This window comes from Lissotriton vulgaris, chromosome 5 (genome assembly GCF_964263255.1).
Source record: "Lissotriton vulgaris chromosome 5, aLisVul1.2, whole genome shotgun sequence".
NCBI classification, from domain to species: domain Eukaryota; kingdom Metazoa; phylum Chordata; class Amphibia; order Caudata; family Salamandridae; genus Lissotriton; species Lissotriton vulgaris.
Genome location: NC_141693.1, coordinates 285,259,049 through 285,281,821, shown reverse-complemented (window position 1 = coordinate 285,281,821; position 22,773 = coordinate 285,259,049). Strand labels below are relative to the sequence as shown.

Below are 22,773 nucleotides of genomic sequence, written 5' to 3'. Positions count from 1 at the left end.
GATATCTGTCTTGCTTGGGAATTTTGTAGCCATGCGAGATTACAGGGGCTGATGGAGGGTTCAGCCAGGTTTCCGTGTGAGAAATTGTCGTGCAGCGGGTCCCAGATCTCAGTGGCATGTTTGGTGAGTAAGTGGGTGTTGAGGAGCATGCATACAAGTGTGGAGTGTGGTGTGGGTGGGTGCAGGACTGCATGAGTGCATGAGTGTCAGAAAGTCGGGTCTTGGGTGCTGTCGATCCAATGGGTGTTTGATGTTGGTAAGTTGGTAAGTGCATGAAAACTTACAGGAAGTGCAAGCAGATGCTCTCTCTTTGTGGTGTAGTGTGGTTAGGCAGCAGCGTGTGGAGGAGCAGCTAGAGATGAGGGCACGGAGGATCACAGCAAAATAATGGTGGGAGAGGGGAGTGCCAGGTTTCCTGGCTCTGGGCTTGGTCCAGGAATTGACAGGCACATGCAGGCTTACTTTTGGTGTGCCTTCGCCAATACCTCATAACCATGTCTCCCAGACATGGCTTAAAACCATGTCTGCCAGACATAGAGAGCCCAGCTTATGCAGTCATACAGCAAGCAACTGTGCAAACAATAGACAGTCCACCCACTTTTCCAACCCAACTCAATGTCATTTTGAAATGTTCAGTTCATGCCAGCCCTAGGCAGTCCATCATAATATCACTTTTGCAGCACTGTTACTTATGGATGCTTCAGGCAGCCCGCTAGTACTACCTCTGGGTACCACAGACTTTGCACACCTTTTCTAAGCGATACGGATCACAGATAATTACCATATCACCCTGTTACAGGATGATTGCTGTTTTCATGGTGGGCCAGGGTGTGTTTGACAGAAACATTATTGATAGGCTTTGATAATCATTAGGCCGGGGAATGAAATTCTGCTCCGTTTGCAGAGTTTTTCCAACTCTCTGTGCTTCGTATAGTGCACAGAGTTCTAAAAAACTCTGGCATTTTCCCCACTTGCCAACGTTAAGTTGGTGAGCGCGACCAAGGAAAATCTTAATCCAGACCACCTCCCGGGGAGGTTTCTCATTGCGGGTGGTCGCGGATGGCCACTACCATTCGTGTTGAGGTACTTTCTGTTCGCGTTGAGGTAACTGCCTCTCGAGTAGAGCATAGAACATCTACTCGAGCAGCAGAAAGAAGCAGTGCCCTCGTGCGCTGTGCATGGTGCCATTCACGCTGTTTTCCCAGTGTGGAACAAACACCCGCTGCTAAAAATCAGCGTGACCTAACGCACTACACCGCTTGTGGAACTCAACATAGCAAGGCAGAGCTTTTTGCTCACTGCGTGGAATTCCTCGTAGCGGAACTCAGCAAACTCTGCCCAGGCCTAATAATCATTACAAGTTTTGACCACCTTCTGAAATTTGCTGATTAAATGAGATGACATAGAAGAAGCTGAACCCTAGGTCCTTGACTGCAGGGGTTTCATTGAGTGAGTTCTTAGCCCAAGGTGGTCATCCAGAAGAAAAGAAAAGCAGCTAGAAGTGCGCCTCCAAGCACCTCTGCCTTCCTCTAGCTCTTCTCCACTACTTCCTGCTTCTCCTACCCCTTCTCTATTTCCCTCTTTTCTGCTTCTCGCTCCTTGTATCACTACTGCTGCCTGCATTCTCCATCCCTGCACACAAATCCTGGTTGCATCACTTTTCTGAAGTGGAAAAGCTCTTCAATGCTGCTTTGCAGACTTGTCTTAAGGAATAATGGAAATTAATAATAGAGCAAGTTGTGATGTGAAGCCTCGTTGACAAGTATGAAAGACTTGACTGGTCTGTTTTATTCTTCTTCTGCAGCTGGTCCTGGCTGAAAGCTCCCACTCTGACGCAGGGTCCCAGTGCACTGAGAGCCACACAGACCTCCCGCCACCCATCGAGAGAACCGGAGGGATCGGGGATTCTCGGCCCCCCTCCTTCCAGTAAGCAGCACATTTTTTCAATTTGATTTTTGTTTCTGTGTGTACATAAATTTGCAGCCGTCAATCAATGAAACTGAAAAATTTTCACCAAATGATTTTGTGGAATACAAATCTGTGCAATAAGACAATTGTTTGTGTTTTTCCCTCTTGAAAACTTTGTTTTGATAAAGTGTTATTGTATAATCTAAGAAATATTTTGGGAAACTGTCCACACAATTTCACAAAAGCAGCAAAAGTCAAATCCTCCAATTGTGCACATCCGCTGGATAAGATACAAATATGTGAAGAAATATGGGTGAGGTCGCAAACCAGTTGGTGCTTTCACACACCGACTGGTTTGTGGCCTCAATTTAATTTTGCTCAGTGAAGGATGCCCATTCGCAAGGATTTTAAAAAAAACTAATTAATATGCTTGAGGTAGGATCCCTGTTGTGAGTCCCTAACAATGCCTGTAAATGCTGAGACGGAAGCCTGGGAGGTACAATAGTCCTCAAACCTGCATTTGCATTCCCTGCATGTTGATATTTTTTTTTTTTAGGGCAGCTACAGCCAAAGGGGCTGCTTTTCAAAACAAAAGTTGGCAAACGGGGAACGACACTGGGCAGGGCGCCTGTAGTGGTGGTCATTCAGTGATTCATTGCATAATTACTCGCAGAGGAGAAGAGAAGCTCAACACATTCCGCATCTCTTTAAAATGTTGCTTTATGTTGTTAAGGGTTTTTTGCTAACCAAAAAGTACACTTTGCACATTGTGACACATTATTTGTGGTTGCAAACCGTGTCATTTTGTTAATGTTTCGACCTTTCGTCTCGCCTTCTAACAAATTCTTCGACATTGAAACTTCCATCAGTGAGTATTTAAACCACCCAACTGGCTGATAGACAATTCTTGAATGTTTGTATCTGAGATTCTCCCCTGTTGTTGCAGGGCCTCTGTTTTTAAATTAGAGAGTAAGCCAGTCAACCTTTGCGAAGGGCCTTACTCTGCGTGCAATCACATTGGCATGTTTTTAGTAACTGTTGATCTGTTTGAGCTGGAATGAAATTTTGTTGTTTTAAAATCCGGAGATTATGCAGCAGGCGATGAAATATGTGGTAAACGCGGCAAATCCATAATTATGCAAAAATGCCATGGCTGCTGGACCACATAATTCCAGTCATCCTGGGTATGTTCCAGAGTCTAAGTTTTGAATTTAGACCAGTCCCAATCTGGATTCTTTCCAGGTATTAAGAGGTCTCTTGGTATGCCTGCCCTTGCCACAAGGATGTTGTCAAAGGGGAGATGATTCAATGAAGTTGTCGATGACAGGTGAGCAGTACAGAAGAAGATCCTTAACCTTCTCCGGCAGGTTCATAAACACTTGACTAAGCAGTGGGAAACCCCTTTATCTGTGCCAACCGTATTTATTGAAAGTGGGCATATGAAACTATCACCACATTGCCCCATGCTCTGCAAATCTAAGGCCTTATTTACCTACCAAACAAGGGTGACTGGTGGGAGAACTTTTGATAAAAATGCTCTAGGGCACTTCCCAGCTCTTAACTTTCCCACTTCCAAGTGCGAGAAGCTAGTCCATGTTTTTTAATTTACATTTTGGGATACGCAGCCCATGTGAACCCATTATAAAACCAGGATGACTAGTCCCAGTGTACAGATACAAAAAACCTGGTCTGGATGAGCTGCTCATACCTAAGCCTAGCACACGTGAGAGCTTTGCTATATTTTTCCTTTTGCCAGCTACTTAGAAAATGTAACACTGAGGTGCCAGAGAGTTGGCAAGGAAACCCCCCAGCTGTTTTGGCTCTGGACCTAATTGAATGTAGAGTCTGAAGAGGTGTCCTGCCCAAGGGGATGTACCCAAACCCCTCCTCCAGGCAGGAGTGAGGACTCCCCACCTCTATGATAATGAAAGTCTGGGCGCTTGCAGAATTTCAAGGACGCAGCCCACTTCTAATAATACTTGTCAGCACGAGCCAAGGCACGAATGTTGCTGGAAGGCTGGCAATTGCAACTTCTTAGCTTTGTCAACATGCGTTCAGGAGCGTTTAGACTATCCCACATGGAATTGCAATGTTTAGCAAAATTATATCGAAGTTCTAAATTTAGAACGGATATATTTGGATGTCACAAAATGTTTATTTGCAAATGTATAATCCTAGACCTGTGGAGGTGTTTGCAAAGCATCTTTAGACACTTTGTAGCAGTTAAAGAATTGTTCGTGTACCTTGGCATGGGAGTAAAAGTTACTCTGTAACCAGGGTCGGATTGGTAACGCGGCCATTCAGGAAATAGCCGAAGGGCCGGTAGCCGAGTTCTAGCTTTGGGCTGCTGTTTTGGGCAGCCTGGGGGCTGTCTGTGCTGTTAGGATGCTGCCTGTGGTCCAGTTGGTGCCTGAGTGGCCTTTATAGAGGCAGATGGGCAGAGGTATCACACCTTTCTCTCTATGAGCCGGCCCATTAATGTATGCTGATCGAGCGGGGGCAGGGTCTCACTTGCATTCATGTGTGTCTCAGCTGTGTGAACTAATCTGTGCATTTTTTATATCTTAGGGAAGTTAATAAAAGATGCGCCCCCACCCCCTTTCTTGTCACAAAACTAAGCTGATGCAGTGTTTTCCGAAAGGCATTACTCAAATGAGGGCCACTTTTTTTGGGTGTGCCTGGCCCGATTTTTTATACTTTACTACTGAACGCTGCACTTTGTTTTTAAACTCAAGAACATTTCTTTGCAATAAGAGCTGTGCTTAATAACGAGGCATGTGTGGTGGGCAGAAGATGCAGGGGTCCAAAGCCTCAGATGTGGCTGAAATGGAGGTAAAGGAAAGCACACAATGGAGTGCCCGAGTCCTAGTGGACCGTCTCGGAAACGGTGATTATCGCATCCGACAAGATCCGACACCGAGGCTTTCGGCAGGGGCGGCCTTAGGCATGTGCAAGCTGTGCACCTGCACAGGGCCACCAAACCCCAGGGGCCGCCACACCAATATATATCCTTAATATAATAATCCTCTGAGGATGGATACATATTTGCGTGGCGGCCCCTGGCAGGAATTTGGCGGCCTCCGGCTCTGTTCCACTTCCAAACACCCTGACCCCCTCCCTCTTCACTGGCCTCCGCTCTCTGCCCCGCCCGGACCCCCTCTTCCAGGGCCCCCTACCTACTCTCCCTGCCCAGGGCCGCCATGAGCCTAGAGCCGCCCCTGCTTTCGGAAGTTATTAAATGCAATATTTATTGCCAGTTCTGACAATTTGGGAAATAACAAACGGCTTGGGTGCTTACCACACCATAAACTGCATGTTCCAGTCAACACTGTGCCACTGTGTCACCCTTATTAAATTCTGACAGGTTTGACCTGCTGAAATTTACGAAGCTTATGATCTTTATTGCACCTGACAATTACAGAAGACCATAAACAGCGCATCGTTTGTCATTCCGATCCCTGCTGAAACAGGTGTGTGAGTGTGTGCAGGGATTGCAACCTAACAGTCTGTTATTACCTGGATCTCAGTGGCATAGCATTGTTACTACCATAACTGGGCTTATTTTGCCCCCAAGGACCCTGAAGCCCTGCACCACTACATGTGCTACACTGTGGATAGCGATGCCCCTGATAACATTCCTGATAACATTTCTGCTGGGCGGGGGAGTTTGGGGAGGGGGAGATAGCTTTCTATTGCCATGTGTACGGGAGAAATCCCACATTTTCATATTAAGGATTCACTTCCGGCGGAACATTTTTGGGGACTTGCAGGTGCCCTAATTATACTGCGATGTTCCTATTGTACGAGAATATTCCATTGGCCTATTTAGGACTTCCCCCACATCAATCAAAGCATTTTCATATCTCATATCTCAATCAGGAATTTTTCAGACCTTAATAATTTTCACAAAGAAGTTAAGAACTTATTTACATATATGTATGTGTGTGTGAAAGTGTGTGTATATTTATATATATATGAAAATGGCTGAAGACGGCTGATAGCCAGAAACCGGTCTTAGGATGCTTGATTCCGGTCCAGGGAAGACAGGGCTTAGCAGTTCGGGCTGGACTGTTCCCATGAGGCACAGGGTCAAGACTGATTTGCATATGGCCATGTCTGAACTGGGGTGGCTTGGTGAGCAAAATAACAATGGATTAAACCCAGATCTGTGACTGGGGGTGAATGTTTTGCCATTGTGCAATATTCCGTCCATCAACTTGTGTGTTTTTTCCATGGGCACCCACAGCATGTTTTTCAAAACATGCCCCCCGGGATTTAGCCCACCCAGGAGCTGCTTATAAAAGACACACAGGAGCATGCGCATCTGTTTTTTTAAATGTTTCTGCGAATCTGCAGGTCTTCCTGTGAATCCATAGCAAATTTTTTTACAAATGTTTTACCACCCCAGCAGAGTCCCTCATCATATCTCTGGGGTCGGAGTATTCATACCTTGCGCCCTTTTTTTTTTTTAACTTTTTGGGGAGACTCGGCTTTGGTGGGCGAAATAATATGCCGGTTTATTGGAGACTGACACGCAGTAACGCTGACATGCAGTAACACCGGTGGAGCACGCTTTTCTGATAGTCACCATCATAGTGACCAGAAGAAAATTTTAGAATTTTGGAATGTACCTTACATATTGAACCATTTGTGACGTGTTTTAAGAGACAGTGAATGTTTTCGCAAAAGTGGGAGACCATTTGAAAGCGTTTCCTTGTGGATATCCGTACTAAATGAATTGATGCCTTACAGTCTTTTAAAGTGTTGAGGTATTATGATCCTGGAACTGCGGTGATCGGTATAAAGATTCGTGCATTGTGAATTCTGCCCTGAGGAAGCCCCATTCGGGGCGAAACGCGTTGGCTGTATTAATCCATCACTATACGCTACCAGTGGTCCAAGAAGCTATTAAAGGATCATCTTTTTGAAATCACTGAAGAGTCCGGATTGATTGATGTTTTGTGCATTTATGCTTTGAAATATCTATGTTGTACTGACATCATCCACAGAACACTGAGGCTTAGGTGTCGGTCCCTGGGGTGCGGGTGGTGCCTCATGGGCACCCACAGCATATTTTTCAAAACATGCCCCCCGAGATTTGGCCCACCCAGGAGCTTCTTATAAAAGACACACAGGAGCATGTGCATCTGTTTTTTTTTTATGTTGCTGCGATTCTACAGGTCCACTTGTGAATCCACAGCAAATTAAAAAAAAAAATGTTTTACCAACCCAGCAGAGTCCCTTATCATATCTGAGGTCTGAGTATTCATACCCTGCACCCTTTTCTTTAAAAAAAACTTTTTAGGGAGACTCAGCTTCAAGCAGAGTCCCAAGATGGCTGCCAACACTTCCTGGTTGAAGTGTTGGCAGTCAATAAAATGTAAGTACGATCCGCGAGTCCACTGCAAGGACTCGCACCCCCATATATCTAATTTTTTTTTACTTAAATATCTCTGACACTACCAAACGGATTTACACCAAATCCCCAAAAAGCACACTTTCTGGAGCAACATCAGTCTTTCTGTCAAATTTGATGTAATTCCGTTCAGTGGTTCAGGCTGTAGGTGTGGTCAAAAAATGAAAAAATCCCAATAGCCATAACAAGGGGAAAAACACGTTTTGGGACCTCTCTTTTTTCTGGGCCCCGCTTGACGGCTTACCCCGAAACTTTCAACACAGCAGCTGAACCAAAATAGGGATATGTTTGGAAAATATTGTGAAGATTTGTCAAGCGGCGCCAAAGTTATGGGCAAAACAAAAAAAAATCCTATTGAAACTTTGGTCCTGACTATAAGCACCTACTGGCTATTGTCAGGAGGCAGAGGTGGTTCCTCGGCTAAGGCGGACGAGTGTCGCCCTACAGCTCTCAGTGCAGGAAAAAGGCAAAATAACATGATAATACCAACATTATTATCATTTTATTTTTTGGTACGGGCTATGGGGCAGGGTTAGGGCGGGTGTCACAGGGTGGAGGAGTGGTTTGTGCACAGTAAGTGTGCATGACTGTTTAGCCAGCCGTCTTGGACCGGCCAAACAGTCATGCGTACTTAGCATGCTGTCCACTGGGCTGTAATACACAGCCTGGGTGGAGAACATGCACAGGCTCCCAGTCTCCATCTGAGCACCGAACCTCAGCACTCAGACCTATCACAGCGCTGCATTGCAGTGTTGTGATTGGCTTATGGGAGCCTGTATGATTTGAGGCAATGACGAAGGTGAGACGGCCGCCATGATTGGGAAAGTGATTTTTTTTAGATTTTGTTTCCCCCCGCTCCCCAACCCTTATTCCCTGCCAGCCGCCACTGCCAATAGGATATATATATCTTGTAGGTTCCCACTTTCAGTTTTATAGTGCTGTAGGTAACAGATGGCATTATTTTTATTGCAAAAGAAACAATTGATGGACAGATTGCTGGACAATGAAAACATTCACCCCCAGTCACAAGGATCTGGGTTAAATCCACCATTCTTTTCCTCCCCACACCACCCCAATTTGGACCCAGCCATATGCAAATCAGTCTTGACCCTGGTCCTTGTGGGAACAGTCCAGCCCAAACTACTAAGTAAGGTCCTCCTTGGACCAGAAACAGGTGTCCTGGGGCCAGTTTCAGGGCCTCACCCTTCATCAGCCAGGCTAGTTTGAATCCAGTGGTGTAGTGAGCACGGGACCCACGTCTGGGCATACCCTTCCAACTTAGGGCGACATATGCTAAAGAAACAATTGATGGACGGAATGCTGGACAATGCAAACATTCACCCCCGGCCACAAGGATCTGGGTTGAATCCAGCATTCTTTTGCTCACCACACCATTGTAAAACCCATCGTAGAGCTGAGAAGCAGGTCGGCCACACTGATACTAGAAAGGGAAAACTTGATGTGGCACAAAGGCATCCAGAACGGGGCCATCAGCTGTCTGAGCGATACAACCAGCAACACACCCTAGAGCTTTTGGCTTAATATCCCTCCCCCCGTCCGCCCGACCCCACATTGTCTCGTCTTGCTTATTATTTATGTGCTCTTTTCACACGAGCCCCTGATACATTTCGAAAAGTAAACTCGTGAGCAAACCTTCCTTCCTGAGCTGTGGAGACCTCGTACCCTATTTAGGCTTCCTGATTGACGTTAATGGTGTTACACTGCTCTCTGGTGGCCATAGTTGGAAATCGTAATAATCTCCAATGTTACACAGTTATAGAATTAAATCACCCCACTTTACCGTGAACACAGAGGAGCAGCACAGGCAGCACACAGTCCTCAGCAGTGGCGGCTGGTGACTTTTGAAAAAGGTGAGGCGTAAAGGTTGTGCGTGAGTTACCGGCGGCAAGAGAGACTGCCGCCAAAAGAGTGGTTCAGGGAATATCCCCCTAAGAACATTTTGAAAAAAAGAGTGGCCAAACGGTGCATTTTCAAGCAAATTTGAGAAAGTAAGTTGGTAAATAAATCAATAAAAAGATTTCATATGATAATGACATAGTAGCTGCTTATCCAGTATATCTACAGAACTTCATAACAGACCTTGCGATAACACCTCTGAATATGCTAGTGAAGCATCTTACATCTGATGCTGCGATGGCAACAGTACCTCGTTACAGGAGCAAGACTTACTATGTGTCAGTGGTGGTTGGTGAAGTCTGACAATAGTGAGCTGAGAGGGGTGGCACAACATTTTTATGGAAGTCCGTGGCGATTTACTGTGCATTTTTTTGTGGGGTTATATTAGTTCTCAGGCTGATTTACAGAACGGAGTTAAACATGTGGGGGCCAGGCAAAGTTATTTTCATTTTAACAGCAAAGTGCACTGTTTACAAAATATATTTTGTGAATGGGGGAGATCAACGCTGGCTCCTTCATAGGCCTAGCAAAAAAGAGCCACATGCAGGCAAGTCTGCATCTGCAGTGTCTAAAGATGAGACTCCCTTGCCGTTACCATAAATAAAGTCAAAATCCGTGGAAGTCTGAGACTTTTGACACATCAGCACGCTACCATAAGGACCTGCACTTACCCCAATTATAGAGCATATGTAAAGCGACAATAAAGACAAAAGAAAGTTGATCAGGCCTCATAACCACAGAAGCTTGAAAACACTGGAGTTTACAGTACCCTTTGATTTATAGCGAGGCAAGATTCCCTGCTCTTCACAAGGGCGAACAAAGCACACTTTTTTACTGTTCGCTCCGTTGAAAAAATTAAAATAAATTCAGTCACACTTCATCCATAGGACAGGCCAGACATTCATTGTAATCTAAATAGTTTATGCAGTGTGTCTGAGTCATGGCCAGCAATTCGTGCCCTACTGCCTAGTAGCAAGAAAAACAAAAGTCACTTTTCATAGCAGGGTTTAAGATGGTAGTAGAGTGCTTTACATGAGCACCAGTTACTTTACACAAAGACACATTCATTTAGGCACGAGTAGATTTAGATTTTGATTTGCTCAGGATCACAGGAGGTTGAGCGGACGCCGAGACACAAGCCTGGTTCACCTGCTTGTAATTTATAAATAGTTACAAACACAATATATTACTAGCAGCACCCTTAAAAATAAACTGCACTAGCCTACAGCTGCATATTTGAACACTGGCGACGGCGGCATTGGCATACCATAGAAACACTTAAACTTAGAAAATCAACAAAACAGAGTTTACCTTTTGTTTTACTCTGTGGCCCGCCGCTTCTGTGACTTGGAATGTGTTTGTAATTTCGGCCAGCCCGGGACATGTCCAGAGGCGAGGGGACTCACGAGGTGATGTGCAAAACCGGCAATGTGCACGAAGTGAAGTGAGAAGAGAGGCAAGAGCAGAAATGGCCAATCACAGTATGGCTATGATAAAGCCATACGGTGATTAGTCATGTTACATTGCTGGCCTTTGCAGAGATGTATTAATTGGATTACATGACAACGAAGCCTGGCAAAGGGAAAATAATTAATTGCCAAAACTGCACCTGGTGGTAAATTCACTATGGTTAAACCAACCATTGCTGGCGTCACTACCCCTGCCCCTTAAATCGCAATTTCGCTTTTAATTGGTTACATGTTTTAGAACTCCACATTCACATTGAAGCTCTTCAGTTTTCACACTCGCGCGAAGATGAACATATTAACTTTCATTTAAAGCGCACGCCTTTATTTAAAAAAAACACGTAGTCCTATAAATTGACTAAACGAAACTGTAATACAACCCACCTTAACCTTTCATTTGCAAGATGATTTGGAGGGGTCTGCTAGAGGCGCGTTTTAGCTGCACTGGCTCCTCTTGTAGAATTCGGAAGGCCCGGACCGTTAATCTCTGATCTGTTGTAGCTCCCGTGGTGGCAGAGCAGCTCAGGCCGGCACTACAGTTCTAGGCTGGCAGACAGAGAGCTTGAAAGGCCCGGGCAGCAAAGTGCTCTGTTCAGTGCGAGCGCCATCAGTAAAATCATCAACAGTTCTGTTTCTAGAGGAAGGGGGAGCGTGTGCCATCACTCTCCTCGTGACTGTGTTCTTCTTGAAGCAGTCCTTCTGTCCACGCCAGGGCGTGGTGACGTCCCCACAGCGCCGGCCAATCACTGACTACATAGAGCAGGGCTAATACTGCCCATATTGAGACCCGGCTCCCCCGGGTCTCTACCTGTTTGATTGCAAGGAGAGGAGGAGGAGGGAAGGGGCTACTGCGTGTGTGCGCATGCGTGGGCAAGTAATAAAAATGACTTGTCCTAAATGCGCACACACTGCTGCTGCCCCCTGGCCTCCCTGCCACGCTGCTATCTGCCAGCCCAGCGCCTGCCACTCACTGCCGGTGCAGGCCCGCCCCCCACACCTCCGCGATGAGCGAGGTCACGTCACTATAGTTAGTGACAACGACCGACCTCAAGGAAATAAATGCATTAGGACAACTCGGTAATTGTATGTATGCAGTGACGGTCGTCCATGGCTAGTGGGGCAACGCCCCAACGCCCCCAATGGACGAACCGCCACATTCATTTCAAGTGGTTGTACTGATGGATTTCTTTACGTTAAGGGCCTATTGCACACCTTTAATCACCCCAAGACATATTTATGTTTCTGGCATCCTTAGCCGGTATCCTCTAGGGGTGTGGTTCATGCAAAACAAATTTACAAATAGTATGCATACATATTATATGCTAGAACATTTGACTGGTACTGGAGACTTTATTTACAGTACTCCTTACAATTCTGCTAGCCACGCCCCGTATATTACGTGATTTTGGTATCCGCATATGATTTATTGTGGCCAGTTCTGAAGAACAAGCAGGTAAGTACGCCTACAAGGGATTGATTCAGAAATATTTCAACAATGATTGATCAGTTTGGTTTAGGTAAGTTCTGTTCAAGTAACTCACATCTGGATTACTAATATAACAATCCATACAACTAATCAATGAATAAATCATACGGCGTTTTATATAGCGCTACACATTAATTTATGGATTCTTCAAAGAACCGCAGGTGAGCAGGAGTCTGGATGTTTTGATCACTCTGAAGCTGAAGTTCTTTTGACACAAGGGTGGCTTCATCCAGTGGTCTACAGATGTTTTCCCCATTTTCCTGGATTTCAAATAAAGGAAGTCCAGAACAATTCAGTTTCTGACCGTTTTCTGAAATGCACGTCATTTGACAGTGCCCCCAGGCTCGATTCGATGCACTACACAGCCAGGAACCCTGGTCTCTCACAGTGAGTTAGAGAACTTTAAACTGCGCATGTCTTTCTGGCCGTCGCAAGACGGCTGTCCAAAGGGACCTGCTCATTTTAAAGCGCACATCTCCCTCTATTGCCACTTGTTAGCACTGGCCCCGGCTCATCCCCGCACTTAGTTTGGGACGGGTTGTTGAAAAATTAAATGGAAATACATAAACTTTATTACCATTTTATTTTTCAACTCTGGCCTGTGGCTTTTCTTAGTGGGGTGACGTTCCTCCTCTCAAACAGAGGAGCCGCCCCTGGTCTTTCAGGGATATCACTCCACGTTTCAGCTATTTGAAAGTTTGTTGGGTGTTAAAGTTTACTGTTCACTGTCAGCAATTTTATTGAAGGTTTTATGAAGTGTGAGCTTTTCTGGTGGTATACAACAATGAAATGGGAGGAACAGGGCTGGTTTTAGCGCTGGTAGCACCTGTGCGGCAATCTTCTTTGGTGCCCATCCACTGACCTCCTTCTCGAAGGATTTCCTTACTACCATCCTCCAATAGTGCCTGTCACGTCTCCATAGCCTTTCTCTCTCTCGCTCTCTCATACTTTTCATTTGTTTTATTGCATCCCTTCTATACTTCTCCAACAGACCATTCCTATTCAACCTCCCAACCCCTCACCCCAACCCCTGATAAACACGCATCCCACTCACAACAATATATCCGTTGCTCACTCACTTTATGCCCTTGGATCCTATCTGCCCACTTCACCGGAAAGTATGTGCCCCCTGAACAAGCTAACCCTACCACTGACACTTAACAGCTCCGTCACCCCTCACTCCACACCTAACACCCTATCTCCCCATTCACACAGCCGGCCACCTTCTGCAACTAATCAAGACCACTCCCTTTCCTCAGATCATATTCCTCCTTTCTCCTATGCCCCTTCTATCCCTCCCTATAACCGGATGGCTCCGAACCTACACAACATCAAACTTAGCCTATTTAATTTGAATACCGAACCCCTCACAACTCCCAGCCCCATCACCCCCCACCCCACAACTCCTACCCCATCTCCCCCCTCACACACTAGTCCACCCTCCACAAATTACACAGACCGCGCCCTCTCGACGCCTCCCCTCACCTTAATTGCCCAGATCCTACACAACATTGAACGTGACCTTTCTAATTTAACTACTGAACTTGCCCGACTCAGGAAAGATTTCGTCCTCCTCAGCGCCAAAGCCCACCCTCCATATAAACCCCACCCAACTGAAGTGCATGCTCGTCAACTGCTGATCCGCTGTTTTACACGTCACGGAAATTTTGGAAACAATCCTGAGTGAATCCATTGACCGTGCATTCCTCACAGGAACCTGGCTCAATGACCACTCAACGAGCATACTTGACATACTCTCCCCTCCTGGATACTCTATTCTTAGAAAAAATAGATGTCACTAACCCAGGCTACTCCTCCTGCGAATACCCAGAAGCTGAACAGTCAACTCAAAACTCCCTCCCAATTCGCCTACACAACATCTATCACGCCCCGGGACCACCACAGCCCTTCATTGAGGACTTATCTGAGCTCCTGACGAAATCCTCATTATCCAACTCAAAAAATCTCTTTCTTGGGGATCTTAACCTCCATTGGAATGATACCAATGACCCCACTATCTCCCTCCTCACTACTCTCCTTGAGATCAGTTAACTCCAAAAACTTTGCTTATCCCCAACACACTCTAAAGGTGCCATACTTGACGTCATTCTGTCTAACGAAGATCTGACCTCCGTGACCAATATCATCCCCATTGACTGGTCTGAACATCACCTTATACTGTTCACCATGGATACCTCAGCAAGCCTTCCCGCCTCTAAAGTCAACAGACCTAAGAAATGGACCAGAAACCTAAAATGTATTCCCCCAGAAGCTCTCCAATCTAAACTCCAAGCTCAACTTCTTCTCATTCCCCACTCACAAAAGTTGAATGAGCTCAGTGAACTTTTCAATAATACTGTCACTGGTATTCTTGATGAACTGGCCCGCCTAAACTCAAAAACCAAAGAAACACCCCCTCAAACTCTTGGTTTAATACCGAGATAATTAATGAAAGACGGGCACTCAGACTATCGGAAAGAACCTGGAGACACCATCCCTCACCCTCCCATCTTGCACTTCTCAGACGTGCTAGATCCACGTACAAAAAACACATCCTCAAGGAAAAGGTATCCTTCTTCCGCACTCAACTTTATCGTGCCAAAAACAGACCCAGGGAACTCGTCAATATCATTTGAAACCAAACTTCCCCAGCACCTCCTAATATGACAGCCTCCTCAGCCAGATGCAACGAAATTGCCCATTTCGTCTCGGAAAAAATTGCCAAAATTGATCAATCCTTCCTTCCCACACAACCACCCTCCAACTCGCTCCCTAACGACCCTTCTCACCCACCCACTTCTCTACCCCCCCATCCACTCCACTGGCTTATTTCCTACCACATCACCAGTTACCAACTCCCCTAACTCACAACTAAAGAACAATGCCTCCTTGCTCAACTTCCTCCCCGTCACTGAGCTAGAAGTCCTCAAAATAATTGGCAATCTTAAACCGTCCTACCACACAAAAGACCCCGTACCCTCCAACCTTGTCGCTACCCTTAAGCACATCATCGCCCCATTCTGGACCAAAATCATCTCACCTCTCTCTCCACGGGCTGTGTCCCCACCTCCCTTCAACTTGGACAAATCTCGCCCATAATTAAAAAATCTAATGCTGACCCAAATGACCTAAACAATCTCCTCCCTATCACTAACCTCCCCCTTCTCTCAAAGGTCCTTGAAAAATGTGTCCTACTACAACTTGACAAATACATAGAAAACTTCAACTTACTCGACCCCCTTCAGTCTGGCTTCAGGAAAGGCTGCAGCACCGAAACGGCAATGCTCAATGTCATAGATGACATCCATCAATCACTTGATAATGGTGAGACCTGCCTTCTTATCCTCCTTGATCTCTCTGCAGCGTTCGATACAGTCAACCATTCAGCCCTGCTTAATGTTCTTAGGACCCGTTTTGGACTCAATGGCACTGCCTACAAATGGTTCATCTCTTACCTTCAACACCGAACTCAGCAAATCAAAATTCAAAATTGTCTCTCTAACCCCACTTCAGTCCCCCAAGGATCTATTCTCTCTCCTTCCCTCTTTAACCTCTTTATGGAACCCCTCACTCTCATTCTTAAACAAGCAGGCATCAACTACCACCTACACGCCAATGACACCCAAATCTATTACAAGATTAAAACTCATGCTGACATCTTACACCTGAACAACACCCTTTACAAGATCCAAACCTGGTTCCATTCGAATCATCTCAAACGTAACCCTAATAAAACTGAAATCATTCTCTTCTCCCCTAAAAAGAAACCTCTCCCCATTCAATCATGGATTTCAGACCTTAATGCACTCAACTGCTCACTCACACTGTCAAACTCCGTCAAATCTCTTGGCATTTCTATTGACAACACCCTTACCCTTAACGTTCACATCAGAAACTCTGCCAAAGGAGCCCTCTTCCCTCTCTGTCACATCAAGAAAATCAAACCATTCATACCCATCGATGATTTTAAACTTGCAGTTCAGCCACTTGTTCTTTCATGTATTGACTATGGCAACACCATTCTAAACAGAATCCCCAAGGTCCACCTTGCTCCAATCAAAGCTGTGCTCAACCTTGCAGCCAGGCTCATCACAGACTGCAAACGCTTCGATCATATCTCCCCAGCTCTCAACTCTCTTAAATGGCTCCCTATCGAAGGGAGATCAGCTTACAAAACGCCTGCATTACTCATAAAGCCCTCCACCAAAACACTCCGCAGTACCTCTCCAAGAAACTCCTCATCGCTGGTACCACTCATCCTTTGAGAAGCACCAACGCCCTCCTCCTAATCCAACCTCTGCATAAAAAGAAAGCCACACAATCTCGCTCATTCTCTGGCAATGCCCTACCATCTGGAATGCCCTCCCAAAAAACCTGCGCTGTAACCCCTCCTACGCCAGCTTCAAAAAAGACATCAAAACCCACCTCCTTAACTACTATTGGGGATCCTAAGCTGTGCCAGACTCCTGATCTCTTTTCACCATGCCATATTTGTTTCAGTAATATATGTCCCTTGTCCTGTACTCCACTTTACCAAAATTACTCGAAATGTATTGCTCCTGCTCCTGTTTTATTCTATCTTGATTTGTATAATGTTGTTTTTTTACTTTGGATATTTCACACTGCTTTTTCCTTACCTTTGCTTTTATGCTTTTATACCATGTTTGTCTTATACTATCCTAATCATGTAAAGCGCTCTGATACCTCTGAGTCTAGCCAGCGCTATATAAAACTTTTAAAATAAAAAAAATAAAATAAATAAAGTGACAGGTGTCACAGCCCTTTACATGACCCACACATTATACAAACACAATGAATCATACATGTAGACATCAGTTTATAGAAAATGTTGCATAAGACAACGAGGATTACAAGGTCTTGGAGTAACGTCATCCATGGTAGTAGGCAGTATATTTTAAGAGTGGTTGATGTCAAAAAGCACAAGCGCAGGATTTAAAATGTACCACAGTGTTTGAGGTTGGTTTGACAAATTAGAACGTTTGTCAACCCAAAATGACCATTTTTAGCAACATTTAGATAATGAAAGATTGTGGATAAAACATAATGTTCTAACCTATACTATTGAATTTTGATGCAGTTCTTTGATGACAGTTCATAGGTCACTGTGCTAGATTAGGATTTTAACTTATTAACTTTCAGTAACAAAAGTATCTCTGTGACAAAAGCAATAAAGGTGATCTGCAAGGTACACGTCCTTTGCGCTACTTTGTGATGAGTCAAAACTGTCCCTAGACAAAACTCCAATCTCTGTCCAAAAGCAACTTTAATCACTAGAGTTACCTTGACATGTTTATTGTTGCCTGAAAACTGCTGGACACACAAGGAACTGCAGCAAGTGCTTTTAAACTCATACGTTTTTTCCAAGTAGGGCGCCCCCTAGCTCAGCCTCAGGATTTGCTGCACTGGTTGCACCACCCTAAAGCCGGCCCTGGGGAGAAAGAGGATGTGGTAGAGGGTCTTACATTGCTAAATAGAAGCTGTGCTGTTAACGAAAATTAATTTTTCAGTGGAAGAGTTTGCCTAGAATCAGAGGCCTCTTTTCGAAACCAGCAAACTTAGAATAATTCCCCCTGCCATAGCACACACAGCTGATCAAGCGGCAGCTGTAATATTGGGATTCACTGAATCTAGTGTGACTTCACTTCATGCCAAATGAAGTCTGTCAATCGTCCAGTGACAGATTAACATGCGAAATGTAATTCCCGCTGCAGTATTTATAGATCAATGGCCTCAGATGAGAGGGCCACACGTCTTCGTGTTTGCATGTTCAGTCCCCCCCCCCCCTGCCCCCCACTGCCTCTCAAAGGCCTGGATCTCTCTGGGATCTCTCTTAATTGCTGATCTCAGATAATCAGTTTTATTTTCAGAAAAATTGGATAGGGGCGCCATTTTAGGTGCATCACACTCCAGTAAAACATGTCGCCCCTCAAGTGACACTCTCTTTTACGTGGCTCAAGTGGCCGTATTTTGGCCATATCTTTAACCACTGCATGAGTGAAATAGCACCCACGGACACAGAAAAAGACACCAGCACTTACAACTAGAGGTAAAGTGTTGCAGCACATGAAGGCTGCCTTGGTGATTTTACAGCTTCCCAGAGGAGCTGAGTTCAGTCCAGAATTGAGCGAGTGACACCAAAATAAACTCACATTTCATGCTGTATTGTACAGTTTTCGTATAAATCAGCCAATCCCAATTGCCTTGCCTCTAGGCGCTGTAGTGACTCTCTGGGAATAGCCTGCCTCTGCAGTTTGCATATTTTCTGACTGGAGAAGGCTCCGTGACCGGTGTGGTCAAGACCCTTCACGGCTTGTGAGTTGTCCCAAAGATGGCGTCCCTGTGGAGAGGGTCTGGTCTTGCTACCTATTGCATGGACTGTGCTATTGTGCTCAGTTGGTCTTCAGTTAGACTTCAATGTGTTATTCAGTGTCTTCAGTAGAGAGAGTGGGGGTGCAAACTTGTAAGTTTTTTCTTGACGTCATCCCTGTAATTCTCCCAAAAACTGCAGAGTTTGCCCCTTAGGGTGTAAGGCCTCCACAGTCACGAGAAAAAAGGTAAGTGGCAAACAAACATTGTGTGAGGTACTTACATAGACTCGCAGCATGTGAAAAAGATGTGGCACTTATGAACTTTTACAGTGCTCTTGATACAGCTCTGCTTCGAAGCAAGTCTCTTCAGAGTAAACAATGAAATCAATGTTGGCGGAAGAAAAAGGGGAACCAATGCGTTTGCCCCATATTCATGATCTGTTTGAGCCCAGACTTGAGAAATAAAAGCTTATTCCTCATATTCAGTCGACAGAATAGAGCCCTTGTATGGCACATTTTTGGTTCTCCTTGGGGGAGTGGGCCAGTCCTGAACTTTTCTACAAACCGGAGTTGATGAAATCCTAGATTATTGTCTTTCCGTTAAGGTTTGTGCCAATTTTCTGTTTTCTTGGCTCTGCTTGGATATTCTGTGTGAATTCTGTCATCTGTAATTGGTGGGTAGTCCCAACGGAGAGGATCCTTTGGTGAGGGATGGAAGCGGGACCATGTGACCTTCAATCTTATGCTGAAAACTTAGATTGACCTTTTGAAGTTTCTTTTTCCAATTTCATTCTTCACTTTATACTTGGGGGATTATTCCAGGGCTTTAATGACAACTAATTACCTTTCTAGCGCCTTGGTACCCTCACGGGTAAGTAGTGCGCTTTACAAGTTCATTGATTGATTGATTGATCGATTTCTACAGTAGCAGTAACCTGTGTATGTTCTCACCGTCACCGTTTGTAGGCTAGGGGCCCAATTCACCAAGAGCCTTCCCGGTCATGGCGGAGACTCCACTGTCGGGTCGGAATCTCTGCAATGAGAACTGCAGTGCGGAGATTCCGACCCGAGTCCGGAAACTCTGCCAAGACTGCAGAGACTCTTTGTGAATCGGGCCCAATATTGCCCACTGACTTGTGACCATTTGTTTGTGAGACCATTCCAGAATATATCTCTTTACAACGAATGCCCTATAACGCATTCCATTACAACACAGTCGCTAAAACAACTGTGTTGTTACAACGTGAACCATTACATTGCAGCAGAGAAGGTGTTGGATTGTAAATCCACCACCAGCGCGCCCCCTATGGCAAGTTGTTGAAACAACTTGCGATGTAATGGTTCCATTGTAACAACACGGTCGTGGTAACAACCATGTTGTAATGGAATACGTTGTAGCGCATTCGATGTAAACAATGTCTCCCCCATTCCCTGATTCGTGCACTGGGGAGTGTAGGGCAAGGTACCTCATCAACATTAAACCTTGATTGTGTTTAAATGACCATGTAACACATACCACAACCTGAATTATCTCTGAAGAGATAATTCAGGTTGTGGATCACTGAGGAGGGCATCCCTGAGGAGGGTATTAGTCTTACCCTCCTCAGTGATGCTCGTATTATCCTTCGTGGAATGTTGGCGTTTAATGTATAACCTACTGAGATCTTTTCAATAGCCCCTACGGTCAATTATCTAGGTGTCCCGCTTCTTAAACAAAACACTCCTACCATTCATTCCTCTCCCAGTTTCACTACATGCACCATATTCGACGTACGTACCGTCTAATCCAAACTCGCATTCTGTTTTGGCCCCGCAGTCTATACGGTTATGCTTCCGTTTACAAGCCCATTTATGACCTAACAGCCTTGAAAGTGTGGTCCAGGGCCTGTTGCATTTCTTTCCTTCCCACTACTCACTCTCCCAGCATCAAATAATCTTCATGTGACTTTCCACGTGCAATCCTTCTCTCCTGTTAGTAAACGTAGACTTATATACTTAACAGTATGTTAGTATTTAGATGTGGGTGTGCTTGCATGAGGACCCATGGTTTCCCATAAACTGGGATGATCAGTCTTGGGGGAATCATCTGTGAGTGTAGACTAAATGTGTGTTCTATTCTACAAATAGTTACAGTGTTTCTTACCACACAATTCTCCCTCACGTGGTCTATCTTTTTGGCAAGACATAAAATGGGCAGAACTGCATACTAACATTTTGCAGATTTCGTTAAAGAATCAATAATTGTCAACTGTTGCTTTTTTCAGTAACAACCCTTACTTGAATCAGATCCTACTTTTCTTCCAACTTGTTTGCCTTTTGAAACATTGATGATAATGTCGTTAAATTCTGACTGTTTTAATTCTCAGTCCTTGTTAAGTTCTGTTTATTACTGTCAGTGAAGCTGCCTTTGTATGTACCATTCGCGCCTCACCTCCAAGCGTGTATGCATGGAACTTCCTCAACGTGAACGTAGATATTAAGCCACAACAGAGTCCTGTATAATCAAGGCAGTCTACAAGCAGTCACAGGAGGTACAGGAGGGGGCATTATCCGCATTAAATTGTAAGACTCACTCTTGGAATCCTTCCCTACCTGCTTTCCAACTGGCAGGAAGCCTGCTGCAGGCAGGATGGACGGATAACAGCTCCTTAAAAAAGCATGCTGTGGATGCAAGACTTCACAAGGGACTCAACCCTACTGAACCAAGCTACGCCCTTCACATGACCTTTGGCACCTCATGTCCTGCAATTTTTCCTAGTCGTTTACTTACAACTCACTTTTCATGCAGTGATATTTTTCTCTTTTGTGTACAGACAGCTTAACTTGCCGGTTGTCAAGGTAATGTCCATGCCAAAAGTGTATCACGTATGTGTACATTGTATAAATGACCACCACAGTATGGAGAGGATGAGGCCTAACGGCTGGGGCGGTTGACCTCAAATCAGGGGAAGCCGGTTTGAGTCTTGGCAAGGGCACTCAACATCCTGTGATTCTGGGCAAATCACGTAATCTCCCCGTGGCTAACAAAAATGATTGTGTCCTTATCTAAAGCAACTGGTGGTCATGTAAAGCGCTCTGATACCTGATACCGTCGGGTCAAGTTGACGCTATATAAAACTCCGAAAAAAAGGTAAAACAGCTACAATTTGGGATACGCAGAAATTATTTGGTATCACTAATTTCCTTTTTGTAGTGTGTTCAGCCCCTTCAGTCCAAGTTCAGAAAAAAAAATAATGGTTTGGTTCAGCTGAAGCAGCATGCCTCCCACCACACCACCAGTAACACAAAGGCAGCTTTTCAGGCTTTGCTCCTTGGCCTGTTGGTTGTAGCAGGACCTAATAATATTTTAATCAAGGTGACATGGCATGTACTACACACTGACCCGGGACTTCGGATGCTAGCCGTTGCAAGACTTCCTTGCTTTCCTGGACTCTCCAGTGATAACTATGGTCAAGCAAGAAATTGGTACTTAGAAGTTGTGGTGAGAAGGTTGGTTTTGATGCAGTCTATCAAATATGTTTTTTACTCGCAATAAAAGCCAGTTTTCAGAAAAGGATAAGCCATTGAAAAAGAATATAACTTTCATATATGGATACAAAGACAGAATAGGTAAAATGAGGAATGAGCTGAAAAACAAAAGTAGACAGCACCTATGGTTCCAAAGGTATGTTGGTAGATAGATTTTACATATCGTAAAATCAAACAAAAACGTGGCTGCCTCCCGTAGTTTCATTGGACCTGTGGTTCCATATAGGCAGGCCCTGGGATTTCTTGGAAAGTGCTCATTTCACAATCTCTGCAAAGCCATTTGCCTTCGGGTCTTTGAGATGGGTTGTTTTTACCAACTCACAGTCTCTCCAGGAGTTATGGAAACTATAGCTGTATACATTGATCTGAGCGCTCAAAGGATTTTGCTGCTGTCATGATGTCTTAGGACAAAACTTCAATCTTGTTCAAATAAACTCATTATTTAATTAAAACCAAATGTATTAGCTCACTACAATCAATGTAAATCAAAACGTATGCACATGCGTTCAAAAACACCCAGATCACACATATAATTACACGGTTAATCCAAATCCTCTATTTAGAACATTTTACAATCTTCTTCAAACGCACAGACAATGCTGATGCCATCTGTGAATGTTTCAGAGCGAATACAGAATCCTTCCCAGTCATTACCTTCATAATAGACTTGGCCCTTATCCAGGGAATGTAAATAAGCTTGTTGCAGCAGTGAACTATTAGAAC

The 22,773-nt window shown here is 44.8% G+C and overlaps 1 protein-coding gene across 2 annotated transcripts in view; it reads left to right on the top strand.

Annotated features, from left to right (window-relative positions):
• Positions 1-22,773, top strand: part of DVL1 (dishevelled segment polarity protein 1) — a 668,196-nt gene that overhangs the window by 345,014 nt on the left and 300,409 nt on the right. For both annotated transcript variants that reach the window (XM_086921442.1, XM_086921440.1), the window contains exon 3: positions 1,805-1,926. In XM_086921442.1, coding sequence (XP_086777568.1) covers positions 1,805-1,926 — 122 coding nt within the window. The remainder of the gene's footprint in view (positions 1-1,804; positions 1,927-22,773) is intronic.